At 53.9% G+C, this 27,309-nt stretch overlaps 1 protein-coding gene across 2 annotated transcripts in view; it reads left to right on the plus strand.

Moving 5' to 3' along the window:
• Nucleotides 1–13,922: 13,922 nt before the first annotated feature.
• The window catches only part of LOC308511355 (CD99 antigen-like), a 30,115-nt gene continuing 16,728 nt past the window's right edge, over nt 13,923–27,309 (plus strand). The window contains exon 1 of one of the 2 annotated variants that reach the window (XM_081081389.1): nt 13,923–14,178. In XM_081081389.1, the coding sequence (XP_080937515.1) occupies nt 13,932–14,178 (247 nt within the window). In that variant the 5' untranslated portion in view covers nt 13,923–13,931. The remainder of the gene's footprint in view (nt 14,179–27,309) is intronic. The other variant, XM_081081388.1, reaches the window with a different exon arrangement.

The following is a 27,309-nucleotide window of genomic DNA, read 5'->3' on the forward strand; positions in this document are numbered from 1 at the left end:
CAGCTGCCTCCTGCACGCGCCCCCAACTAGGGGATGTGCCCGCAACCAAGATCCATGCCCTTGACCGGGAATCGAACCCAGGACCCTTCAGTCTGCCAGCCGACGCTCTACCCACTGAGCCACACCGGCCAGGGAAGATTTATATATATATATATATATTTTTAAGATTTATATTTTTGATCTTTATTTTATATATTTCAATGCCATGGAACAAGGAAAAATCAACCAAGAAAGAAAGGCGTTGGCGTGTCCCCCCGGACACGCGTGTCACAGGTTCGCCGTCGCTGGTTTAGGGGCGCCAGGGAGTCTCTTGGGAAACAAAGTATCCAGGGCGCATCTCGGCTGATACATTGTAGCAGCTGCGGCTGCTCACCGGAAGCCGGACTTCCGGTCCGCGGAGACACCCTGCCCAGGGCCGTTCTGTTCTGCGTGTGTATTTGAGAGCGTGTCTGCGGGCCCTGGCCGGTGTGGCTCAGTGGATAGAGCGGCGGCCTGCGGACTGAAGGGTCCTGGGTTCGATTCCGGATGAGGGCACCCGAAATAATAATTAATAATCATCATCATCATCATAAAGAGTGTGTGTGGGTTGGAGACAATTCATTCTTTCATTCTCGGTGGATTTTTTTTTTTTAAAAAAATACATTTTATTGACTTTTTAGAGAGAGGAAGGGAGAGGGACAGAGAGTTAGAAACATCGATGAGAGAGAAACATCGATCAGCTGCCTCCTGCACACACCCCCCTGCTGGGGATGTGCCTGCAACCCAGGTCCATGCCCTTGACCGGAATCGAACCCGGGACCCTTCAGTCCGCAGGCCAATGCTCTATCCACTGAGCCACACTTCCTAGGGCAATATTCTCTCTCTCTTTTTTTAAATCCTCTTAGCTTTATGCCGAAGAGATACCTTAAAAAAAAATTTTTTTTTTAAATTATTGATTTCAGAGAGGAAGGGAGAGAGAGAGAGAAAATATCCATGAGGCCAGAGAATCATGGACCGGCTGCCTCCTGCACACCCCTTACTGGGGACCGAGCTCGCAACCCGGGCCTGTGCCCTTGGCCGGACTCGAACCCGGGACCTCTCAGTCCGCAGGCCGACGCGCTACCCTCTGACCCACACCAGCCGGGGCTCCAATTGAAATTCTTATTTTTTATTTTATTTTTTTATTTTTTTAAAATATTTTTCATTGAATTTTTTTACAGAGGGATAGAGAGTCAGGAACATCGATGAGAGAGAAACATCGATCAGCTGCCTCCTGCACACCCCCCACTGGGGATCGAGCCGGCAACCCGGGCCTGTGCCCTTGGCCGGAATCGAACCCGGGACCCCTCAGTCCGCAGGCCGACGCTCTACCCACTGAGCCACACCAGCCAGGGCTCCAATTGAAATTCTTATTTTTTATTTTTTTAAAAATATATTTTATTGATTTTTTAACAGAGGGATAGAGAGTCAGAAACATCGATGAGAGAGAAACATCGATTAGCTGCCTTCTGCACACACCCCCCTGCTGGGGATGTGCCCGCAACCAAGGTCCATGCCCTTGATCGGATTCGAACCCGGGACCCCTCAGTCCGCAGGCCGACGCTCTATCCACTGAGCCACACCAGCCAGGTCTCTAATTGCAATTCTTTTTTTTTTTTTTTTAATCCCTTTGCGGGCTGCAAAGGTTCGCCTGGATTTTTCCTTGTGTGTTGGCGCCACCTGGTGGCGCATCGCGGTAGAGGCCGCCTGCCAGGTAGCTTAGCTCAAGGTCAAAAGGGGTCCGATGGGTGCTCACCTGGGTCTGGGCAGGTGGGATGCTCTGGGCTGAGTGGCCACCGGGTCTGCCTTCGGGGCGGAACCAGGGGCTGGTTCCGGTGGCTTTTGGGTCATGGGGGTCGCTCATTGAGGAGACGCCACCGTCAGGGGTCTCCCCTAGGAAACGAAAGGGTGTCCCAAAATTCACGCAAGATTTGAATCCGGCGTGAACATGAATAACAGCAGCAACAAAAGATAAAAGCCCGATTTGACTCCGTTGATTGAATCGGTTGATTGGATCGGATTCCAATATCTGTTGCCCTTGGATGTCAATCCCTTCGATTGGATCCGCATCACCAGGGACCAATGATGGCCCAGGAGCCGGGACCGGGAAGACCCATGGAGACCGCGGCTTTGCGTCTGTGCCAGCAAAATCGTGGAGGCCATGGACCCGATATGCTGTTCCATCCATAAACCCTAGACTGTGTCCTTGATGAATCAATAAAAAGTTTACAATTTTTCATGATAAAACAGGGTTTTCTATCAAAATGACTTCTTGCGTGAATTTTGGGACGCCCTTTAGACGTTGGGTCGAGACAATGGGGACTTAAAAAAACAGAGAGAAACCCGGCTGGTGTGGCTCAGTGGTTGGGCATCGATCGACCTGGGAACCAGGAGGTCCCGGGTTCGATTCCCGGTCAAGGGCACAGGCCCGGGTGGCGGGCTCGATCCCCAGTCGGGGGGCGTGCGGGAGGCGGCCGGTCCGTGATTCTCTCTCATCATGGATGTTTCTCTCTCTCTCTCTCTCTCCCTCTCTCTCTCTCTCTCTCTCTCTCTCTCTCTCTCTCTATCTCTATCTCTATCTCTATCTATTTCCCGTCCTCTCTGAAATGAATAGGAATATACAGCTCTAGCTGGTGTGGCTCAGTGGATAGAGCGTCCGCCCATGGACTGATGGGTCCTGGGTTCGAATCCGGTCAAGGGCAGGTAGCGTGGTTGTAGGTTCCCGGGGCCCCAGTCAGGGGTGCGTGCAGGAGGCCGCCAATCAATGTCTCTCTCTCTCACATCGATGTTTCTCTCCGTCTCTCCTTCCCCACCTTCCACGCTCTCTGAAAATCAATGGAAAAGGACCCTTGGGTGAGGATTAACAACAACAGTCTATATCCATACTAATAAAAGGGCCATATGCTAATTAGACCGGGTCGACCGGACATCTTCCGGACGTCCGCCTTCCTTCCGGACAAAGCCACGGTGGCAGGGGCTGAGGCAGAGGTGGTTAGGGGCAATCAGGCCGGCAGGGGGGACAGTTAGGGGGCGATGAGGCCGGCAGGGGACCAGTGAGGGGGGTGGTTAGGGGCGATCAGGCGGGCAGGCAGGCAGTCGAGCGATTAGGAGCCAGTGGTCCCAGATGGCTAGAAGGATGGGGCCTAAACCAGCAGTCGGACATCCCCCGAGGGGTCCCAGATTGGAAAGGGTGCAAGCCGAGCTCAGGAACCACCCTCGACTCCCATGCATGAATTTTGTGCACCGGGCCTCTAGCCTATATATGAAAGGCTAATATGCAAAGGGTCCCCTCAGGCGTTCGACCGGGGGAACCGGGAGTTCGATCGCTAGCTATGACGTGAGCTGACCACCAGAGGGCAGACGCTCAAGGCAGGAGCGGAAACCACAGGCATGGGAACATGGAAGAGACGGATGAATCTCAGAGGGAAGTCAGAGCGGGGAGGCGAGAAGAGATCAACCAAAGATCTTATATGCATGCTAGAGGCCCGGTGCACGAATTCGTGCACCAGTGGGGTCCCTTGGCCTGGCCTGCAGGGGTCAGGCCGAAACCGGCTCTCCGACATCCCCTGTGGGATCCCAGATTGTGAGGGGGTGCAGGCCAGGCTGAGGGACCCCACGGGTGCACGATCGGGGCCAGGGAGGGACCGCAGGAGGGCACCAGGGCGTGTCCGGCCCGACTTGCTCAGTCCCGATCGGCCGGACCCCAGCAGCAAGCTAACCTGCCAGTAAGAGCGTCTGCCCCCTGGTGGTCAGTGCACGTCATAGCGACTGATTGACCAATCGACTGTCTGCCCCCTGGTGGTCAGTGCACGTCATAGCGACTGATTGACCAATCGACTGTCTGCCCCTGGTGGTCAGTGCACGTCATAGCGACTGGTCGGCCGGTCGACTGTCTGCCCCCTGGTGGTCAGTGCACGTCATAGCGACTGGTCGTCCGGTCGACTGTCTGCCCCTGGTGGTCAGTGCACGTCACAGCGACTGGTCGACCAGCCGACAGTCTGCCCCCTGGTGGTCAGTGCACATAACAGCGAGCCGTTGAGCAGCCTTAGCATCTCATTAGCATATTATGCTTTGATTGGTTGACCGGCCGACCGGCCGACCGGACCCTTAGCATATTAGGCTTTTTATCCCATGGATTCCGTCCAAAAAAGGCTCATCTGCAGAGACAGGAAATGAGATGGGGGTGGTGATTCCCTTCGCGGGGCTCACGAGGGGGGATCCCAATTATACTTGGAAGCCTCAAATCTTCCACCAAAACCCTGGCCTCCTGCACGCCCCCTAGTGGGGACCGTGACCCCCCCCCCCCCACCTCCAACCCGGGCATGTGTCCTGATTGGAAATCGAACCGTGACCGCCTGGTTCAAAGGTTGGCTCCCAACCACTGAGCCGCACTGGCCGGGCAGGCCTGGCTTTAAATATTTAATGTGCCAGGGCTTCCGGGAAGAAGAATCAAAAAGGAAATCTGATTCTTCATGAGGTTGTGTTTCTCATAAGTGCTTCCCCCGGAGGCAGCCAACGCTCCCCCTCTTTTTAAAATTATTATTTCTTATGAAAAAGATAAAGAGACGCCCGATGTCTCCTTAGCCCCAGAAAAACATGGTGTTTATTTCTGCTCCATGACAAACGCCGACCCGTTCCCGATGATTTCACGGTCTGGCCGGCGTGGCTCAGTGGTTGGCGTCGACCTAGGAACCGGGAGGTCCCGGGTTCGATTCCCGGTCAAGGGCTCATGCCCGGGTTGCGGGCTCCGTCCCCAGGAGGCAGCCAGTCCATGATTCTCTCTCCTCGTAGATCTCTCTCTCTCTCTCGCTCTCTGAAATCAGTAAAAATATATTAAATAAAAATATCCTCAGGTAAGGATTAAATAATAATAATAATAGCAATAAATTATCCTTCAGTCTTCCTTATATATAAAAATCTAAGCAACCGAATGACCGGTCGACCGGTCGACCGGTCGCTATGACGCGCACTGACCACCGGGGGGGGCAGATGCTCAACACGGGAGCTGCCCCCCTGGTGGTCAGTGTGGTCTCACAGCCAACCTCCTGCGGACCCTCCCGTGGTTCCTTCCTCTGGCGGCCGGCCAGCCCCCCTCCTCCCCCCCTCGCACCTGTGCACGAATTCGTGCACCGGGCCTCTAGTGAAAAAATAAACAGATAAATAAGTAAATAAGGAAGGAAGGAGAATTCTGCCTTTTTAAAAACAGAAAGGAAAGCAAAGATGGCTTTCTGGGGACAAAGGGGGCATTTTTTAGGATTGGGGAGTGACTGACTGGGGTTCATTCTACTCAGTTCACCCACCGCCCTTCTCCCCGCCCCCCTCACACAGGCACCCCTGTCTTGTCGACCCCAGGACCTTTGCACGTGCTATTTCCTGCCCCCAGAACGTTTTTCCACCCCCTTTTGGAGACATGAATGCCACTTCCTTCTATGGCAGTGGTTCCCAAGAAAGAGTGAACAGCCCTGGCTGGTGTGGCTCAGTGGATAGAGCGTCGGCCTGCGGACTGAAGGGTCCCGGGTTCGATTCCCGGTCAGGGCACATGCCCAGGTTGCGGGCTTGATCCCCAGTAGGGGCTGTGCAGGAGGCAGCCGGTCCATGATTCTCTCTCGTCATGGATGTTTCTCTCTCTCCCTCTCCCTTTTCCTCTGAAATAAGTAAATAATAATGTTAAAAAAAGAGAATGCATTAACAGTGAATTTTTTTTTGCATTTGTGATGGCTCTAGGGGCCTCGTCTACGGCAGATGAACAGATATGGTGACGCATTTATGCATCGCATTTCCCCGTTCTGTGTTTTGAGTTTTTATGGGCGATTTTTTCTTATCCCTTCATATTATTATTATTAAAATATATTTTATTTTTTTAAATACATTTTATTGATTTTCTTACGGAGAGGAAGGGAGAGGGATAGAGAGCTAGAAACATCCATGAGAGAGAAACATCGATCAGCCGCCTCCTGCACGCCCCCCACCGGGGATGTGCCCGCAACCCAGGTCCATGCCCTTGACCGGGAATCGAACCCGGGACCCTTTGGTCCGCAGGCCGGCGCTCTATCCACTGAGCCACACCGGCCAGGGCATATTATTATTATTATTATTATTATTATTATTAACAATTTCGTAGTGATTTCTTCCTCATTACGCCCACCGTCCTTCCCATCTTTTATTTCTCTCTTTCCTGGATGCCATGATCTTGGGAAACTTCTGGAGACCGAGCTCCTGGCCATTTAATCTTCCTCCGCGTGAATAGGAGTTCGCTTTTTGAATAATAAGATTTACCCGGCGTGGCCAGCTCACGATGGCCACCCCATCGGTCCTTCATGGACACGTCCAAAAAACACTGAATATTGAAAACTCCTTAAGGCAGCCGGTGGTCGGCAAACTCATGAGTCAACGGAGCCAAATATCGACAGGACGACGATGGAAATCTCTTTGGGGAGCCGATTTTTTTTAAACTTAAACTATGTAGGCAGGTACATTGCTATTCACGTAATGAGGGGACGCCTCAGGCTTAGGAAGAGCCACACTCAAGGGGCCAAAGAGCCGCATGTGGCTCGCGAGCCGGGGTTTGCCGACCACGGACCTAAGCAAATACTCTCAAGGTTTATTATTATTATTATTATTGATTATTTGCATAACTAATTTGCTTCATTGTACTGACTGGGGTGGTCATCGTAATCTGGCCACTCAGTATATATATGTATGAATATATGTATGTATATATGTGTATACATATGTATATGTGTATGTATGTGTATATATGTGTATATATGTATAGGGTGTCCCAAAATTCACGCAAGATTCCAATTTTGCGTGAGTATTGACAACAACAACAACAAAAAAAATAAAAGCCTGATTTGACTCGGTTTATTGAATCAGATTCTAATATCTGTTGCCCTTGGATGTCAATCCCTTCGATTCGATCAGCATCACCACGTACCAATGACGGCCCAGGAGCAGGGACCAGGAAGACCAATGGAGACCGCGGCTTTGCGTCTGTGCCAGCAAAGCCAGGGAGGCCATGGACCCGATGGGCTATTCCACACATAAACCCTAGACTGTGTCCTTTATGAATCAATAAAAAGTTTACAATTTTTAGTTAGAAACCTGTGATTTCTGTCAAAATGACTTCTTGCGTGAATTTTGGGACACCCTCTATTGGCAGACGGGCAAAGAGCAAGAATGTGAATGCCTTTCGAAAAAATAGAAATATTCTGGAGGCGGTTGGGCCCGGCCGGCTTCCCACACGGGAGACGGAGCCACACACACCAGGCCTTACACAAGGGTCCCTGTGTCCAGCCGCTCGCTGGACACGGAGGAAAGAATGCAATGGAGGGAGGAGCTGTGTGCGGGGTATGAAGCCCCATAGAAGAACCCCAGGCCCTTTGGGGATATTTCTGGCTCACGGGAGGCCGGGATTACATGGTCTCCTTCCCAGGAGGCGTCTGGGTTTTGGGTGTGTCCTCGAGAAGCCAAGCTTTTGGCCCTGACCAAACGGAAAATTGATTTTTTAAAAAAATACATAAACCAGAGGCTGGGTGCACGAATTCGTGCACCAGTGGGGTCCCTCAGCCTGGCCTGCGGGATTGGGCTGAAACCGGCTCTCCGACATCCCCTGAGGGGTCCCGGATTGCGAGAGGGCACAGGCCAAGCCGAGGGACCCCACGGGTGCACGATCAGGGCCGGGGAGGGACACGGGAGGTTGGCCAGACCGGCTGGGACCGAGGGAGGGCTCCAGGGTGTGTCCGGCCGTCTCACTCAGTCCCGATCGGCCGGACCCCAGCAGCCAGCCAACCTACCGGTGGGAGTGTCTGACCCCTGGCGGTCAGTACAGTTAGGGGGCGATCAGGCCAGCAGGGGAGCAGTTAGGGGCAATCAGGCAGGCAGGCGAGGGGTTAGGAGCCAGTGGTCCTGGATTGCGAGACGGATCAGGCCTAAACCGGCAGTCGGACATCCCCCGAGGGGTCCCGGATTGGAGAGGGTGCAGGCCGGGCTGAGGGAACCCTCCCCCCCACACACCGTGCACGTATTTCGTGCACCGAGCCTCTAGGAAATAAAATAAAATGCTAATCAGTTTCCAGCTATAAGTGGATCTCGCGTTGGGGCCAAGCTGCCTGGGCTTGGCAGTGGCTGGTGTAAATTTCTGTGGCCAGCCCTGACCGGTGTGGCTCAGTGGACAGAGCGTCAGCCTGTGGACTGAAGGATCCCGGGTTCAAGTCCGGTCAATGGCCAGTACCTTGGTTGCGGGCACATCCCCAGTGGGGGGTGTGCAGGAGGCAGCTGATCGATGTTTCTCTCTCATCGTGGATGTTTCTAACTCTCTCTCCCTCTCCCTTCCTCTCTTTAAAAAAACCAAGAAAATACATTTTTTTAAAAAGAAAATACGTAGAAAAGGGAATTGCTCTTTGAAGAGCCACTTTATCCCAGAACAAACAAGGAAGATAATGTTCTTAAAATCGTCTCTCAGGGGGACGGCTTTGCAGAAGATAAACATCTGAGAGGATCTCAGATTCTGCTTTCATAGTCGGCCGATTGCCACAGAGACACCCCTTGCAGCCTGGCCGGTGTGGCTCAGTGGATAGAGCCTCGGCCTGCAGACTGAAGGGTCCTGGGTTCGATTCCCGGTCGGGTTGCGGGCTCCATCCCCAGCAGGGGGCGTGCAGGAGGCAGCCGGTCCACGATTCTCTCTCATCGATGATGTTTCCATCTCTCTCTCCCTCTCCCTTCCTCTCTGACATCCATACAAATACATTAAAAAATAAATAGATCTGTGATCTGACTCTTAATAAATCCCCTCCCTGACCTCACACCTTCATTTCCATCGTTTCAAAAAAAACAACAAACAAAATCGCAACTGCCCAGCAGGGGGCGTGCGGGAGGCGGCCGGTCCAGGATTCTCTCTCCTCCTGGATGTTTCTCTCTCTCTCTCTCTCCCTCTCCCTTCCTCCCTGAAATCAACAAAAATATGTTTATTATTATTTTTTTTTTTACACGGCAGCTGAGCAGATCCTCTGAGTCTCCATCGCGTAATTTTTTTTTTTTATTTTTTGTGGCAAAAAAAACAGCCACTTTTAGGGGAACCGCAGGTCTCCGTGGAGACGGTGGTAAAACAACAGACTCTGAGGATGAGTCATAGCCCATCAGATAAGGGAGGGGGTAAGGGGGAGGGTGGACAGCGTCCTGGGTTGTTCTCACTCTCTCTCTCTCTCTCTCTCTCTCTCTCTCTCAGTCGCCCCTAATAGCCTCTGCCTCAGCCCCACCACCATGGCTTTGTTCGGAAGGACGTCCGGAAGGACGTTCGGAAGGACGTCCGGAAGGACGTCCGGAAGGACGTTCGGGAGGACGTCCTCGCTGCTCCCCAGTGGGTGGTAAAACTCACCGGAAATGTCCCCAAGATGGAAGATCAAGCACGTTTCCTCTTCCTTCTGCGTAGATCGGTGGTTCCCCAACTTTCCTTGGCCGGGGCACCCCCTAAGCATCTCTACAACCCTGATGCCCCCGTCCCCGCCCCCATCGAGACACAGAATTCTTCTTCTTCTTCAGAAAGCGAACTCCTATTCTATCGGAAGGGCCCTACGAGGCCACTCCCTTGGTCCGCCGTCGCTGCCAGAGAAGCCGGTGGCGTCCACGAACCAGAAAATATAAGAGAACGGAAGGGGCCGCGGGCAAACCGATGAAGAATTCACTAAGAAATTGTTTAAAACAGCCCTGGCCGGTGTGGCTCAGTGGGTAGAGCCTCGGCCGGCGGACTGAAGGGTCCCGGGTTCGATTCCCGGTCAAGGGCATGGACCTGGGTTGCGGGCACATCCCCAGTGGGGGGCGTGCAGAGGGAGCTGATCGATGTTTCTCTCTCATCGATGTTACTAACTCTCTATCCCTCTCCCTTCCTCGCTGTAAAAAAAATCAATAAAATATTTTAAAAAATCAATTTAAAAAAAGACAGAAAAAGAAACTGTTTAAAATAATCATAATAATAACGTCAGGAAGTGAAAGGGATGAAAATGGCAAGTAGAGTTTCAAGACACAGAATAGAGAAATGAAAGGCATGAATCCGTCACAATGTATATATATATATATATATATACACATACTAGAGGCCGGGTGCATGAAATTTGTGCACAGGGGGTGGGGGACGGGGAAGGGGGGGTGTTCCTCAGCCCGGCCTGCACCCTCTCCAATCCGGGACCCCCTCGGGGGATGTCCGACTGCCGGCTGAGGCCCGATCCCTCTCGCCATGCGGGACTGCTGGCTCCTAACCGCTCACCTGCCGGCCTGATCGCCCCTAACCACTCTGCATGCTGGCCTGTTCGCCCCCAACTTCCCACCCCTCCTGGCCTGATCGCCCCTAACGACCTCTGCCTCGGCCCTGCCACCATGGCTTTGTCCGGAAGGACGTCCGGAAGGTCTCCCGGTCTAATTAGCATATTACCCTTTTCTTAGGATAGATAGAGGCCTGGTGCACGGGTGGGGGCCGGCAGGTGTGGCTTGAAGGGGGTTCCGGATCAGGGTGGGGGCCCCCTTGGGGAGCGTGGCCAGCCTGGGCAGGGGGCTGGGGCAATTTGCAGGCTGGCCACACCCCCATTGGGGTGGGGTTCCCGCCAGGGGGTGTGGGGCCGGCCTGGGCGAGGGGCTGGGGTCCCTATGGGAGTGGTTTGCAGGCTGGCCACGCCCCCAGCTTTGTCCGGAAGGATGTGTGGAAGGTCTCCCAGTCTAATAAGCATATGACTCTTTTATGCGTCTAGATCAGGGGTGGGCAACCCCTGGCACGCGTGCCAAACACGGAACGCCGGTGTGGATCAGTGGTTAGAGCATCCCCTCATAAACCAAAGGGCCAAGGGTTCGATTCCCGGTCAAGGGCAGAGGCCCGGGTTGCGGGCTCGGTGCCCAGGAGGGGGTGTGCAGGAGGCGGCCGGTCCATGATTCTCTCTCATCCACGATATTTCTCTCTCTCTCTCCCTTCCTCTCTGAAATCAAGAAAAATAAATCCAAAATCAATAAAAGTAACACTTGCAAAGGCAGGGTTGCTTCTTGTTTTCCTCCCTGCCACTATATATGTTTTAAAATATATTTTATTGATTTTTAAAAATATTTTATTGATTTTTTAACAGCGAGGAAGGGAGAGGGATAGTTAGAAACATCGATGATGAGAGAGAAACATCGATCAGCTGCCTCCTGCACGCCCCCCACTGGGGATGTGCCCGCAACCCAGGTCCATGCCCTTGGCCGGAATCGAACCCGGGACCCTTCAGTCCGCAGGCCTGCGCTCTACCCACTGAGCCACACTGGCCAGGCCTGAAACACTCTTTTTGGATTCTGTCCTCTGTCCCCTGTCCGGCTCCTGTGCCTGTCAGACACCCCCAGGTGGGCGTGGCCTGCGTGTCCCACCCCCTCTGGCCCGCCTCCCCCAATCCCTTCCGCCCTCCACCTTGAGTGACAGCTGCTGGCTCAGCAGGGCTGGGACTGGGGGGCGGGGGAGGGGGTGGACGGGGGTTGGGGTGTGTCTGTCCGGGACTGAGTCACCCCGGGAGGAGCAGCCAAGTGCAAATCACTCGCAGATCCTGGGCTCGGACCGGGGTGGGTGCGATGCCAGAAGGTGACTCAGGCCGATTTCACGGCCTGAGATGCTGGCTGGGCGCCCACTGCGGACACTCGAGCAGAAATTTGAAGCTGAACATCTTCCTTAAAAAAAAAAAAAAAAAGAGCCCTGGCTGGTGTGGCTCAGTGGATAGCGCGTCGGCCTGAGGACTGAAGGGTCCCGGGTTCGATTCCGGTCAAGGGCATGGACCTTGGTTGCGGGCACATCCCCAGTAGGGGGCGTGCAGGAGGCAGTTGGTCGATGTTTCTCTCTCATCGATGTTTCTAGCTCTCTATCCCTCTCCCTTCCTCTCTGTAAAAAACCAATAAAATATATTTTTTAAAAATGGTTAAAAGTCGCAGTGGAATCAAATGAACAAGATTAACAGGTGGATGGCGCGGACCCAGAGCCACGGGAGCCGGGAAAAGAGTGTGGAATCTGGGAGGGAGGGGGTGGGTGGGTGTGTACTTTAGTTAGGGGGCCATCAGGCCGGCAGGGGGGGGCAGTTAGGGGCGATCAGGCCAGCAGGGGGGGGCAGATAGGGGCGATCAGGCCAGCAGGGGAGGGCAGTTAGGGGCGATCAGGCCAGCAGGGGAGGGCAGTTAGGGGCGATCAGGCAGGCAGGGGAGGGCAGTTGGGGGCGATCAGGCTGGCAGGGGAGGGCAGTTGGGGGCGATCATGCCGGCAGGGGGGGCAGTTAGGGGCGATCAGGCCGGCAGGGGAGGGCAGTTCGGGGCGATCAGGCAGGCAGGGGAGGGCAGTTGGGGGCGATCAGGCTGGCAGGGGAGGGCAGTTGGGGGCGATCAGGCCGGCAGGGGAGGGCGGTTAGGGGCGATCAGGCCTGCAGGGGAGGGCAGTTAGGGGCGATCAGACCGGCAGGGGATGGCAGTTGGGGGCGATCAGGCCGGCAGGGGAGGGCAGTTAGGGGCGATCAGGCTGGCAGGGGAGGGCAGTTAGGGGCGATCAGACCGGCAGGGGAGGGCAGTTGGGGGCGATCAGGCCGGCAGGGGAGGGCAGTTAGGGGCGATCAGGCTGGCAGGGGAGGGCAGTTAGGGGCGATCAGGCCGGCAGGGGAGGGCGGTTAGGGGCGATCAGGCCGGCAGGGGAGGGCAGTTAGGGGCGATCAGGCCGGCAGGGGAGGGCAGTTGGGGGCGATCAGGCCAGCAGGGGGGAGCAGTTAGGGGCGATCAGGCCGGCAGGGGAGGGCAGTTGGGGGCGATCAGGCCAGCAGGGGAGGGCAGTTAGGGGCGATCAGGCCGGCAGGGGAGGGCAGTTGGGGGCGATCAGGCCAGCAGGGGAGGGCAGTTAGGGGCGATCAGGCCGGCAGGGGAGGGCGGTTAGGGGCGATCAGGCCGGCAGGGGAGGGCAGTTAGGGGCGATCAGGCCGGCAGGGGAGGGTAGTTAGGGGCGATCAGGCTGGCAGGGGAGAGCAGTTAGGGGCAATCAGGCCGGCAGGGGAGGGCGGTTAGGGGCGATCAGGCCGGCAGGGGAGGGCAGTTAGGGGCGATCAGGCCGGCAGGGGAGGGCAGTTCGGGGCGATCAGGCCGGCAGGGGAGGGCAGTTGGGGGTGATCAGGCCGGCAGGGAGGGCAGTTGGGGGCGATCAGGCCGGCAGGGGAGAGCAGTTAGGGGCGATCAGGCCGGCAGGGAGGGCGGTTGGGGGCGATCAGGCCGGCAGGGGAGGGCAGTTAGGGGCGATCAGGCCGGCAGGGGAGGGCAGTTAGGGGCGATCAGACCGGCAGGGGAGGGCAGTTAGGGGCGATCAGACCGGCAGGGGGGGGCAGTTAGGGGCGATCAGACCGGCAGGGGAGGGCGGTTAGGGGCGATCAGGCCGGCAGGGGAGGGCACTTAGGGGCGACCAGGCCGGCCGGGGAGGGCAGTTGGGGGCGATCAGGCCGGCAGGGGAGGGCACTTAGGGGTGACCAGGCCGGCCGGGGAGGGCAGTTAGGGGGCGACCGCTCTACCTCCCCCCAAAAGATAGAGCCTTTCATTCGCTCCCCCTGGGCCTGCGGGGCTGGGAGGGCGTCCCATTGGAGCCTGGAGGCGGCTGTGGAGAGAAGAGGGGGGTCCCCTCTCGCCACCCCAGTTTGATGAGCAGGGAGCGGGTGGAGGGCGCAGGGTGCGCCTTAAAGGGGGGCGGGGTTTGGAGGAGAAATTATGGGGATCGGGTCCCTCCCGGACACTTTTGGGAGAACCCGGGGGTCCCCGTTCGCAGCAGATAGAGGTCCCCCAACTTTTTCTCGGCTCAGCCATCCAGGGGGAGACCCGGCCCGCCCCCCCCCGCTCCCCCCCCCCCCCCCCCCAGCTCAGTGCGCGCACCCAGCGGCGGGACCCGGGCGCAGATGGGACAGGGCGCCAGGGCCGCGCCCCTTCGCCTCCACCCGCCGCCGGCTCCGCCCTGGGCCGGGGCGGGGCGGGGTGGGGTGTGTGTCGGGGGTGGGGGGTGGGGTCTGTCCCCCGGCACCGCCGCCCCGCGCGTCTGGAGACCCAGGATCCTGCCTTGTGCGCGCACCGGCCTCACCATGGCGCGCTGGGCGGTCCTCGCGCTGCTGCTGATCGGCCTCCTGGACGCTCGGGTGTCCGGCCAAGGTGAGCGCGCGGCCGGGCCGTTGGGGGGACCCACGGGGGGGGGGGGACCAGGTCCCCGGGGAAGGCGGCGGGCGCACGGGGTGGGAGGGGGCGCTGAGGGGGCGCACGGGGTGGGAGAGGGTCTTGGGGAGGGGCGCACGGGGTGGGAGGGGGTCTTGGGGGGGGCGCACGGGGTAGGAAGAGGTGTTGGGGGGCGCACCGGGTAGGAGAGGGTCTTGGGGGGGGGCGCACGGGGTGGGAGGGGGTCTTGGGGAGGGGCGCACGGGGTGGGAGGGCGCCCTGAGGACGCGCCCGGGCGCGAAGGGGTCCTCGGAACGGAAGGAGGGGGCGCGCGAAGTTGACGGGGGCGCACGGGGTGGGATGGGACCCTCATGGGGAGCGCAGGGCGCGACTCGGGGTGCCCACGGGTGGCCGACGCCCCGAGGAGGCAGCCGGGTGAGTTTCCTGCAACTTTTTTTTTCTCTGGGCCGAGCGAATCCTCACCTTTTTCTTTTTTTTCTCCAAGTCCCCAGCTCTGAATAGTCAGTCGCCAGGGCCTGGGGGAGCGGGGCGATTCGGTTTCCGAACTCCGGGGGGTTCGGGGGGACCCGCTTTGGGGCGCCCCCCTCCCACCCCGCGCGGGCCGGGCTCTCCCCCGAAGCGCGCGCCTTTGTTCTGGGGCGCGCGCGCAGCCACGCCCGGCCTCTTCGGCCTAAATTTGGACGCGGCTCGGGAGCCTGACAGCCGGGCTGGGCGGGAGTGGGGGGGAAGGTTAGACAACAGTCCGCCCCGGACACGGGCAGGAACACGTGGAGAAACACGGTCTCAGACTCGCCGAGTGTCTCCGGGACGCCGCGATCGGAGCGCTGGCGGGGGTGGCGGGTCTGGAGACAGAGAAGCAACGGATACAATGTTGCCAACGGGGGGCGCGCGGGGGTCCTCGGTGGATACAATGTTGCTAATTGGACCCTCAATGGATACAATGTTGCAAAGAGAGGATTCCGGAAACGGAGTTTCCTGGGGAAAAGACAGGACAGGGTCTGCATTGGATACAATGTTGCCAGCGGGGGGGCGGGGGGGGGTCCTCGGTGGATACAATGTTGCTAATTGGACCCTCAATGGATACAATGTTGCAAAGAGAGGATTCCGGAAACGGAGTTTCCTGGGGAAAAGACAGGACAGGGTCTGCATTGGATACAATGTTGCCAACGGGGCCCTCGGTGGATACAATGTTGCTAATTGGACCCTCAGTGGATACAATGTTGCAAAACAGGATTCCGGAAATGGGGTTTCCCGGGGGAAAGACAGGACAGGGTCCCGTTGGATACAATGTTGCCAACAGGGTCCTTCGGCGGATACAATGTTGCGAAGGAAAGAGAATTCAGGAAACGCAAAGTTTTCCGAGGAGGGAAACCCGGCGCTTCCCCCGCCCCCCTTCCCCGCCCTCCCCTCCGCCCCCCGCTGCCGTCCCGGCCGATTCTAAGTTTGCGATTTTCTTTCTCCTTTTTTTTTTTTTATGATCTCTCTCTCTCTTTTTTTTTTTTTTTTTTTACCATTTTTTCTTTTTTTTTATTGCTTAAAGTATTACAAAGGGTATTACATATGTGTCCTTTTTTTTCCCCCCACCCTTGACAAATCCCCTGCTTTCTCCTTTTTAAAATGGAAGCTGGATCGCTCTTGTCGGCCCCTCCTTCCCTCCTTCCCTTCCCCCCTCCCTTCTTTTTAAAGGGAGAGTGGAGCCCTGGCCGGTGTGGCTCAGTGGGTACAGCGTCGCCCCGCGGACGGAAGGGTCCCGGGTTCGATTCCCGGTGGAGGGCATGGACCTGGGTTGCGGGCACATCCCCAGTGGGGGGCGTGCAGGAGGCAGCTGATCGATGTGTCTCTCTCATGGGTGTTTCTGATTCTCTATCCCTCTCCCTTCCTCTCTGTAAAAAAAATCAACAAAAAATATTTTTAAAAAAATAATAAGGAAAGTTGGGGTATTGTCTGTCCCTCCTTTCCTTCCTTCCTTCCTCCCTCCCCCCCTCTCTCTGCTTTTTAAAGGAACTTTGAGGTGGTGGCCCGGGAGCCAGCGGGTGTGGCGTTTGATAACTCTCTCCAGGAGTTTAACGGCTGCCTGATGGTTTATTATGTAGCAAACAGCCATTCGTTTATGGGGCCAGGGGGGCGGGAGTGGAGTTTCACGGGCCGGTTGGATGGGTGGATGGTCGGATGGTCTGATGGTCGGAGGGGCGGATGGGCCGATGGGCCGATGGGCGGATGGGCGGATGGGCAGGTGGTCAGATGGACGGATGGACGGATGGACGGATAGGCGGATGGGCGGATGGGCCGATGGACGGATGGTCAGATGGACGGATGGGCAGATGGTCAGATGGGCGGATGGACGGATGGACGGATAGGCGGATGGTCGGATGGACGGATGGGTGGATGGGCAGATGGTCGAATGGACGGATGGTTAGATGGGCAGATGGTCGGATGGACGGATGGTCGGATGGACGGATGGTTAGATGGGCGGATGGGCGGTGGACATACTTCTGGGACCAGAAATGGCAGGAACGAGAGAGGAGGCATCTGGGAAAATGACCCCTGATTCATGGGGGACGTCTCTCTCTCTCTCTCTCCCTCTCTCTCTCTCTCTCTCTCTCTCTCTTGTTCCTACATGTCCTTCCTCATCCAATGGGGCTGCCCCACCACCGAAATCATTTCTCTTTTTTTTATTAAAGAAATATTTTTATTGATTTTAGACAGGAAGGGAGAGGGCGATGGAGAGAGAGAGAATCATGGACCGGCCGCCTCCTGCACGCCCCCTACTGGGGATGGAGCCCGCAACCCGGGCCTGTGCCCTTGACCAGGAATCGAACCCAGGACCTCCTGGTTCCTAGGTGGACGCTCGACCCCTGAGCCACACCGGCCGGGTTGTGGCAGAATTTATAAAACTCTCAGGGACCCTGGCCGGTGTGGCTCAGTGGACAGAGCATCGGCCTGCGGACTGATGGGTCCTGGGTTCGATTTCTGGTCAAAGGCACCTGCCCGGGGTTGTGGGTTCGATCCCCACTGAGGGGCCTGCAGGAGGCGGCCGACCCATGATTCTCTCTCGTCATGGATGTTTCTATCTCTCTCTCCCTCCCCCCCTTTCTCTCTCTGAAATCAATAAAAATATATATATATTTTTAAAAAATCCACCAAACTCTCCCGGGCTGTGGCCGGGTGTCTCCGGGGCCGTGGCCGGGTGTCTCCGGGGCCGCCTCCCCCAGGGACGGAGGCCCTGATCTCATTTTAGGAAAAGAATTGAGCCTGTGGCTTCCCTTGGGCCCATCGACCCTGGAGGGAGGGGTCCTGGCTGGGTTCCGTCCAGGATCCTCTGAGTCTGATTTTCCAGCCGATGTTTCCTTCAGGGGGAGACACAGGGACACCCCCGTGGAGATCCACCTCCTCCTCCTCCCTGACCCCCTTTTTCCAATCACGAGGGTCAGTTTTCGGGGAGACGGGCCCGCCTGTGGGGATGACTGGGTGGGACATGAGACGGTGGGAGGATGTGTCTTTGCAGACTGGCCGGCCTTCCCTGGGGGTTCCTGGGCCTACGTCGCCTCGATCAGAGGCCAGATAGATATTTAATATATTTAATGCATTTTTATTGATTTTTACAGGGAGGAAGGGGAGAGGGAGAGAGAGAGAAAAAGAAATATCCAGGATGAGAGAGAATCATGGACCGGCTGCCTCCTGCACGTCCCCGACTGGGGGTCGAGCCTGCAACCCGGGCCTGTGCCCTTGACCAGGAATCGAACCCGGGACCCTTGTGTCTGAGGGCTGACGCTCTATCCACTGAGCCACACCAGCCAGGGCATTAAAAAAAATTATATATTTTTCATTGATTTCAGAGAGAAAGGGAGAGAGAGAGAGAGAAACATCCAGGATGAGAGAGAATTATTGGTCGACTGCCTCCTGCACGCCCCCGACTGGGGATGGAGCCCGCAACCCGGGCCTGTGCCCTGGACCGGGAATCGAACCCGGGACCTCCAGGTTCCTAGGTCGACGCTCAGCCACTGAGCCACACCAGCCGGGTCTAGACTGTCATTTTATTTTTTATTTTTTTAAACATATTTTTATTGATTTCAGAGAGAGGAAGGGAGAGGGAGAGAGAGGGAGAGGGAGAGAAATATCCAGGATGAGCGAGAATCATGCATCGGCTGCCCCCTGCACGCCCCCCCACATTAGGGATGGAGCCCGCCACCCCGGCCTGTGCCCTGGACCGGGAATCGAACCCGGGACCCTTCAGTCCCTGGGCCGATATCCTCCACGCACTGAGCCACACCGGCCAGGGCGCATTCCTCTCTCCAGCTGGTCCGGCCCAGGAGTTCCCTTTCTTGAAATTCCTGTTTTCATTCTTTGCATTGCTGGGTCCTCCCTCCCCCTCCCCCCCTGGCCTCCCCCCCCTCCCCTACCCCCCCCCTACCCCCCAGTTTTGGGTGAGTAACAGATGGGTGTGTTTCGACTTTGTCTCAGGATGACTCAGTCTGGCCACCATCCCTGGTGTGGCCTCACGAGTCATATTATAATTTTGCTTTTTTTTTTTTTTTTTTTTTAAACCAAAATCTCCGAAACAGGAAACATGATACTTCCTTTGTACGCAGCGGGGGGAGGTGGAGGCAAACCACAAAGCAGAGTTTTTGCCAAAAAAAAAAAAAAAGCCCCTTGAAGGCCCGAGCACGGTGGGTGGGCTGCGTTTAAGGGGAGAATGGGGCCCCGGCCGGTGTGGCTCAGTGGGTAGAGCGTCGGCCTGCGCCGGACTGAAGGGTCCCGGGTTCGATTCCTGGTCAAGGGCATGTGCCCGGGTTGCGGGCTCGATCCCCAGCAGGGGGCGTGCAGGAGGCAGCCTGTCCATGATTCTCTCTCATCTTTAATGTCTCTCTCTCTCTCTCCCTCTCCCTTCCTCTCTCTGAAATCAATAACAAATACATATTTAAAAATCAATCAATGTGTCGAGCGGACTGCCTGCCTCGCCTCTGCTGGCTGCCCCTCTGGTCTCTGTATCGATGAGTCTGGTTTTTTTTAAATATATATACTTTTATTGATTTTTTAAAATATATTTTATTGATTTTATACAGAGAGGAAGGGAGAGAGAGAGATAGAGAGTTAGAAACATCATCGATGAGAGAGAAACATCGATCAGCCGCCTCCTGCACCTGTCTTACTGGGGATGTGCCCGCAACCCAGGTCCATGCCTTTGACCGGAATCGAACCCAGGACCTTTCAGTCTGCAGGCCGATGCTCTATCCACTGAGCCACACCGTCCGGGGCTCCATGAGAGAGATCAGGGGATCCGTGTCTCTCTCCGGCCGGCCTATGTCACTCAGCATCCTGCCCTCCAGGTCCCTCCCCTGCCGTCTCAAAGGGTGAGAGGCCCCACCTTTTTCAGGGCTGCATAGTATTCCACGGTGTCGATGTTTTATCCACTCGTCGGCCGATGGGCACCTGGGCTGTTTCCAGATCTTAGCGATGGCCAATGGCGCTGCGATGAACATAGGGGTGCCCAAGCCCTTTCTGATGGGTGTTTCTGGTTTCTGGGGATCTATTCCCTAGAAGTGGGGTCCCTGGGTCCCATGGGAGTTCCATGTTTAATGATTTGGGGGACACTTCATCCTGTTCTCCACAGTGGCTGCCCCCGTCTGCCTTCCCGCCAGCAGTGCAGGAGGGTTCCCTTCTGTCCGCATCCTCGCCAGCACTTGTCGTTTGTCGATTCTTTTTTTATTTTTTTGATAGGAGCCATTCTGACAGGGGAGAGGTGGTACCTGGTTGTCATTTTATTTCATTATTTTTTTAAATATATTTTATTGATTTATTATGTTTTTTAAAAAATATATTTTATGGATTTTTTTTACAGAGAGGAAGGGAGAGGGATAGAGAGCCGGAAACATCAATAATGAGAGAGAATCATCGATCAGCCGCCTCCTGCACGCCTCCCCTTCTGGGGATGTGCCCGCCACCCAGGTACCTGCCCTTGGCCGGAATCGAACCCAGGACCCTTCAGTCCCCGCAGGCTGGCGCTCTACCCACTGAGCCACACCGGCTAGGGCCCTTTTTTTTTTGTATTTTTTTTAAAATTTATTTTGATTGATTTCAGAGAGGAAGGGAGAGGGAGAAGGAGGAGGGGGTCGAACCCACAACCCGGGGCCTGTGCCCTTGACCGGGAATCGAACCCGGGACCCTTCGGCCCCCGCAGGCCGGCGCTCTACCCACTGGGCCACACCGGCCGGGGCCCGCAGTGGTCATCGTCATGTGGATGCTGGGAAAAGAGGAGTCATGCTCATGCCAGGCACCCCGAATTCCTGCTGCCTCTGTTTCCGGCAGCAACACCCGGGGTGGGGGGGCTCCCCAGGGACTTGGACACAGACCCGAAGCGATGTGCCTGGCCCTGGCCGGTGTGGCTCAGTGGGTAGCGCGCCGGCCTGCAGACCAGAGGGTCCCGGGTTCGATTCCCGCTCAAGGGCACGTGCCCGTGTGGTCCCTCTTTCTCTCGCTCTCTCTCTAAAAATCAGTGGTTTCCAGGGTGATTTTTTAAGGGGCGGGGCCATTCGAGAAGGAGTGACGGACGGCGAATTTTATTTTTATTTTATTTTATTTATTTTATTTTATTTTATTTTATTTATTTTATTTTATTTATTTTATTTTATTTATTTTATTTATTTTATTTTATTTATTTTATTTTATTTATTTTATTTTATTTATTTTATTTTATTTTATTTTATTTATTTTATTTTATTTTATTTATTTTATTTTATTTTATTTTATTTATTTTATTTTATTTTATTTATTTTATTTTATTTTATTTATTTTATTTTATTTATTTTATTTTATTTTTTTATTTTATTTATTTTATTTATTTTATTTTATTTATTTTATTTTATTTATTTTATTTTATTTTATTTTATTTATTTTATTTATTTTATTTAATTTTATTTATTTTATTTTATTTTATTTTATTTTTTTGCATTTCTCAGGGTTCTAGGCGCCTCGTCTGCAGGAGATAAATATCGATGGCGACATATTGGTGCATTTCGAGGTCTCTGTGCTATGGCTGGAAGCTCTGCTATTGGCTATTTTTTCTTATCACTTCATATTATTATTATTATTTATTATTATTATTATTATTATTATTATTATTATCATTATTTAAAACCATTCCCGAGTGATTTCTTCCTCGGGACTTGCATAGGCTTTTATTTCTCTCTTTCATGGATGCCATGATGGTGTGGCTCAGTGGGTAGAGCGCCGGCCGTCGGACTGCAGGGGTCCCGGGTTCGATTCCCGGTCAAGGGCATGGACCTGGGTTGCGGGCACATCCCCAGTGGGGGAGTGTGCAGGAGGCAGCTGATCGATGTTTCTCTCTCATCGATGTTTCTGACTCTCTATCCCTCTCCCTTCCTCTCTGTAAAAAAATCAATAACATATTTTAAAAAATCAATATATTTAAAAATAAAAAAAAAGAAAGAAAGAAAAGAATGAAAATAAAATAGTAAAGAAAAAGATCAATGCAAAAATATCCTCAGGTCAGGATTAACCACAACAATAACAACAAAAAGTAATAATAATAGGGCGTTAAAAAAAAGGAAAAGGGAATTTGTGGCCTGACGTTATCTGTGGACACAGAACCCATAAATTCTATCGTCCCTGCAGCCAACGGACGGGCAGGGCTATAGATTTTTTTTTTTTTTAAAAGTCCTGCAAGAAGGCACTAAATACCAGCCAACTTCTGCTTTTATCGGCCGCCTTCTTGTGCGGAAAGGGTGTGGGCTCCGTGCAGACTGTGAGTTAAAAAACGATTCTGTTTTTTGGGGTTTTCTTTTCCGGCGTGATCAGCAGAAAGTGGGCATCGCCTCATGGAAGGGTCCGGCCAGGAGAACTGTTGGGTGTTTGGCAGAAAAGGGAAGGTGTGGTTGGGGTTCAGGGGGAGGGGGAGGGGGGAAGTGGGGGGGGTATGAGCAGCTGCGTCCCAGGGATGGGGGCTGCGTGGATGGTGAGGGTGGGGTGTCTACCGGCTGAGAGAGTGGCTTGAGGAGCAGGGCCTTGGCTGGACTGAGGGAGGGTGCGAGGGGGAGGCGGTAGATGCTGGGTAGAGGGGTGGGTGGGTGGACATGAGTGATGATGGATGGGCAGACAGATGGACATGATAGATGATTGATGCATTGATGGATGGATGAATGGATGGATGGATGGATGGATGGATGGATGGATGGATGGACAGATGGACATGATAGATGATTGATGTATTGATGGATGGATGAATGGATGAATGGATGGATGGATGGATGGATGGATGGATGGACGGATGGATGGATGGACAGACAGATGGACATGATAGATGATTGATGCATTGATGGATGGATGAATGGATGGATGGATGGATGGATGGATGGATGGATGGACAGATGGACATGATAGATGATTGATGTATTGATGGATGGATGAATGGATGAATGGATGGATGGATGGATGGATGGACAGATGGACGGACAGATGGACATGATAGATGATTGATGTATTGATGGATGGATGAATGGATGAATGGATGGATGGATGGACGGATGGATGGATGGATGGATGGATGAACAGACAGATGGACATGATTGATGTATTGATGGATGGATGAATGAGTGGGTGGATGCATGGATGGATGGATAGCTGATGGATGGATGGATGGATGGACAAATGGAGATGATAGATGATTGATGTATTGATGGATGGATGAATGGATAAATGAATGGATGGATGGATGGATGGATGGTTGGCTAGATAGTTGACAGATGGACAAATGGACATGATAGATGATTATTGTATTGATGGATAGATGGATGGATGGATGGATGAATGGATGGATGGAGGAATGGATGGACAAATGGACATGATAGATGATTGATGGATAGATGGACGGGTGGACACAACAGATGACTGGAGGTTGGATGGATGGATGGATGATTGGATATGATAGATGAAGGATGGATGGACAGACAAATGATTGATGTATTGAAGGATGGACAAAATAGATGATTGATGGATGGATGGATAAATGGACATGTAGATGATAGTTTGAAAGATAGAGAATAGATGGATAGAAGAGAGAGAAAGAGAGGAGATATCTTTTTATCCATCCATCCATCCATCCATCCATCCATCAATCCATCCATCCACCCACACATCCTCCATCCATCCACCTACACATCCATCCATCCATCCATCCACCCACACATCCTCCATCCATCCACCTACACATCCATCCATCCATCCATCCATCTATCCATCCATTCATCCACCCACACATCGTCCATCCATCCATCTATTCATCCAACCATCCATCCATCCATTCATCCACCATCCATCCATCCATCCACCCACACATCCATCCATCCATCCATCCATCCATCCATCCATTCATCCACCATCCATCCATCAATCCATCCATCCACCCACACATCCTCCATCCATCCACCTACACATCCATCCATCCATCCATCCATTCATCCACCCACACATCCTCCATCCATCCATCCATCCATCCATTCATCCATCCATCCATCCATCCATCCATCCATCCATCCACCCATCCATTCATCCACCCACACATCCTCCATCCATCCATCTATTCATCCAACCATCCATCCATCCAACCATCCATTCATCCACCCACACATCCTCCATCCATCCATCTATTCATCCAACCATCCATCCATCCATCCATCCATCCATCCACCCACCCACCCACCCACACATCCATCCATCCATCATCTATCATGTCCATCTGTCCATCCATCCATCCATCCATCCATCCATCCATCCATCCATCCATCCATGAGGAATGATGGAGGCTTCCCAGAGGAGGCGTCCTTCCCCCGGGGCTTTGAGGCATCCATAGGAGTTCTCCTGGATGGAAAGAAGGGGGTTGATTTTGATGGCCAAGTAGAGCGTCCGAGCGAAGGCTCGAGCAGAGTGGAGGCACCCAAACCGTGTGACCCTCAGGGCCTCACGACTCATTCGCGAGATGCTGGGGATGATGGTCCATTTTCCAGGGACACCCCAGGAACTATGAGGAGAGACGGGTTCACCGCGGTTCCGGAACGTGTACTCTGCAGCAGGGGGTCCAAGCAGAGGGTCCCGGGAGGTCCCTGCCTCCCCGTGAACCTCAAAGAATGTCCTCAAGGAGGGGTTCCCCACTCAAACCGGGTGAGGGTTCCCCATGTGATTGCTACAAATGCAACTTTCCTTCTCACTATCCAATATATTGTAAAATTAGCCCTAGCTGGTGTGGCTCAGTGGATAGAGCGTCAGCCTGAGGACTGAAGGGTCCCAGGTTCGATTCCCGGTCATGGGCACATGACCAGTTGCGGGCTCCATCCCCAGGAGGGGGCGTGCAGGAGGCAGCCGATGCATGATTCTCTCTCACCATGGGTGTTTCTCTCTCTCTCTCCCTCTCCCTTCCGCTCTGATCAATAAAAATATATTAAAAATCAGTGGAATAAAGATTTATACGAATAAAAGGGTAATATGCTAATTAGACCAGATAGACTGGACATCTTCTGGACAAAGCCATGGTGGTGGGGGCTTAGGGCAGAGGCGGTTAGGGGCGATAAGGCCGGCAGGGGAGGGCGGTTAGGGGCGATCAGGCCGGCAGGGGAGGGCGGTTAGGGGCGATCAGGCCGGCAGGGGAGGGCAGTTGGGGGCGATCAGGCCGGCAGGGGAGGGCTGTTAGGGGCGATCAGGCTGGCAGGGGAGGGCTGTTAGGGGCGATCAGGCCGGCAGGGGAGGGCGGTTAGGGGCGATCAGGCCGGCAGGGGAGGGCAGTTAGGGGCGATCAGGCTGGCAGGGGAGGGCAGTTAGGGGTGATCAGGCCGGCAGGGGAGGGCGGTTAGGGGCGATCAGGCCGGCAGGGGAGGGCGGTTAGGGGCGATCAGGCCGGCAGGGGAGAGCGGTTAGGGGCGATCAGGCCGGCAGGGGAGGGCGGTTAGGGGCGATCAGGCCGGCAGGGGAGGGCGGTTAGGGGTGATCAGGCCGGCAGGGGAGGGCGGTTAGGGGCAATCAGGCCGGCAGGGGAGAGTGGTTAGGGTGATCAGGCCTGAGGAATCAGGCCTAAACCAGCTGTCAGACATCCCCTGAGGGGTCCCGGATTGGAGAGGGTGCAGACTAGGTTGAGGGAAACCCCCTCCCATGCATGAGTTTCATGCACCAGGCCTCTAATCTGAAAATAAAAATAAAAAATCAGCGGAAAAAATATCCTTGAGTGAGGATTGAAAAAAAGAAAAGAGTCAGAAGGGAGAATGCTCAGAGCATGAGTCATGCCCGTCACCCGGTGGGTGGGGCCCTGGCCTCGCCCTAGGGTGACTCACGGCCTGTTTTCCTCACATCTGGAGTTTGGAGGGGCCTCCTGGAAATGGGGGAGCCATCTGGGCTCCGGCTCACAAGTTTAGGGGGACACTCAGGCGTGGCAGGTTCTGGAGCTGGAAGGTTTCACGTCTGTGTCCCTGGGGCACCCGTGGGCCCATCGCCCGCGACCTCAGGGGGTCCCGGTGCCCAGCTTGGAGCTGCCAGACCAGTTCTCCCACGTCGGTGACAAGTAGCTCAGGGAAAGGTCACAATATATGGTTGTCTCAAGGATCCTTTCTCTCTCTCTCTCTCTCTCTCTCTCTCTCTCTCTCTCTCTCTCTCCGTCCTTCCTTCCGTCTGTCCTTCCTTCCTTCTTTCTTTCATTCACTTTTTTTTTAAAATTAGGGGATAGCTGCCCTAGATGGTTGGGCTCAGTAGATAGAGCGTCAGCCTGCAGACTGAAGGGTCCCGGGTTCGATTCCCAGTCAAAGGCACAGGCCCGGGTTGCGGGCTCCATCCCCGATAGGGGCCGTGCGGGAGGCAGCCGGTCCGTGATTCTCTCTCATCGTGGATATTTTTCTCTCTCTCCCTTCATCGTTGTTTTCAAAACAAGAATATAATCTATAATAATAAATGCATATCATGCTAATTAGACCGGACGTCCTTCCGGACAACCTTCTGGACGAAGCCGGGGCTGCAAGGGTTGAGGAAAGCCACAACAGCTGGGAGGGTAAGGCTCTTGCATGAATTTCTGTACATCGAGCCTCTGGTAAATAAATAAAGGGATCGTTACCTTTAAAAAATCTATCTATCTATCTATCTATCTATCTATCTATCATCTATCTATCTATATCTATATCTATCTATCTATATCTATATCTATATCATCTATATCTATATCTATATCGTCTATATCTATCTATATCTATATCTATATCTATATCATCTATATCTATATCTATATCGTCTATATCTATATCGTCTATATCTATCTATATCTATATCTATATTTATATCATCTATATCTATCTATCTATGTATCTATCTATCTATATCATCTATATCATCTATATCTATCTATCTATCTATATCTATATCTATATCTATATCATCTATATCTATATCTATATTTATATCTATATCATCTATATCTATATCATCTATATCTATATCTATATCATCTATATCTATATCTATATCATCTATATCTATATCTATATCTATATCTATATCTATCTATATCATCTATATCTATATCATCTATATCTATATCTATATCTATATCATCTATATCTATATCTATATCATCTATATCTATATCATCTATATCTATATCTATATCTATATCTATATCTATATCTATATCTATCTATATCTATATATCTCCATCTATCATCTATATCTATATATCCTAGGGGCCTGGTGCACAAACTCATGCACTGGTGCGGTCCGGCCATCTCGCCCTGATGGGGGACGATAGGGGTCGGGGCCGGCTGGTGGGAGGGGCCGCGGGAGGGTGAGGGGTGGGCCGATCGGGCCTGGACCAGTCAGCTGGCCGCCGCAGTGCGTGTCATAGCAGCCGGTCATTCTGCCACTGGGTCGCTGGGCTTTTATCTATACCGACTAGAGGCCGGGTCCAGGGACTCATGCACCAGTGGGGTCCCTCGTCCTGGCCAGCGCCCTCTCGCACTCCGGGACCCCTCGGGGGATGTCGGAGACGATTTCGGCCCCATCCCCGTAGCCCAGGCCGAGGGTTTGGGGTGCGGGTGAAATGGATTCGGGTCCGACCGCCCCCCCCCA

Source organism: Myotis nattereri, assembly GCF_964212035.1.
Source record: "Myotis nattereri genome assembly, chromosome: X".
Classification (NCBI taxonomy): domain Eukaryota; kingdom Metazoa; phylum Chordata; class Mammalia; order Chiroptera; family Vespertilionidae; genus Myotis; species Myotis nattereri.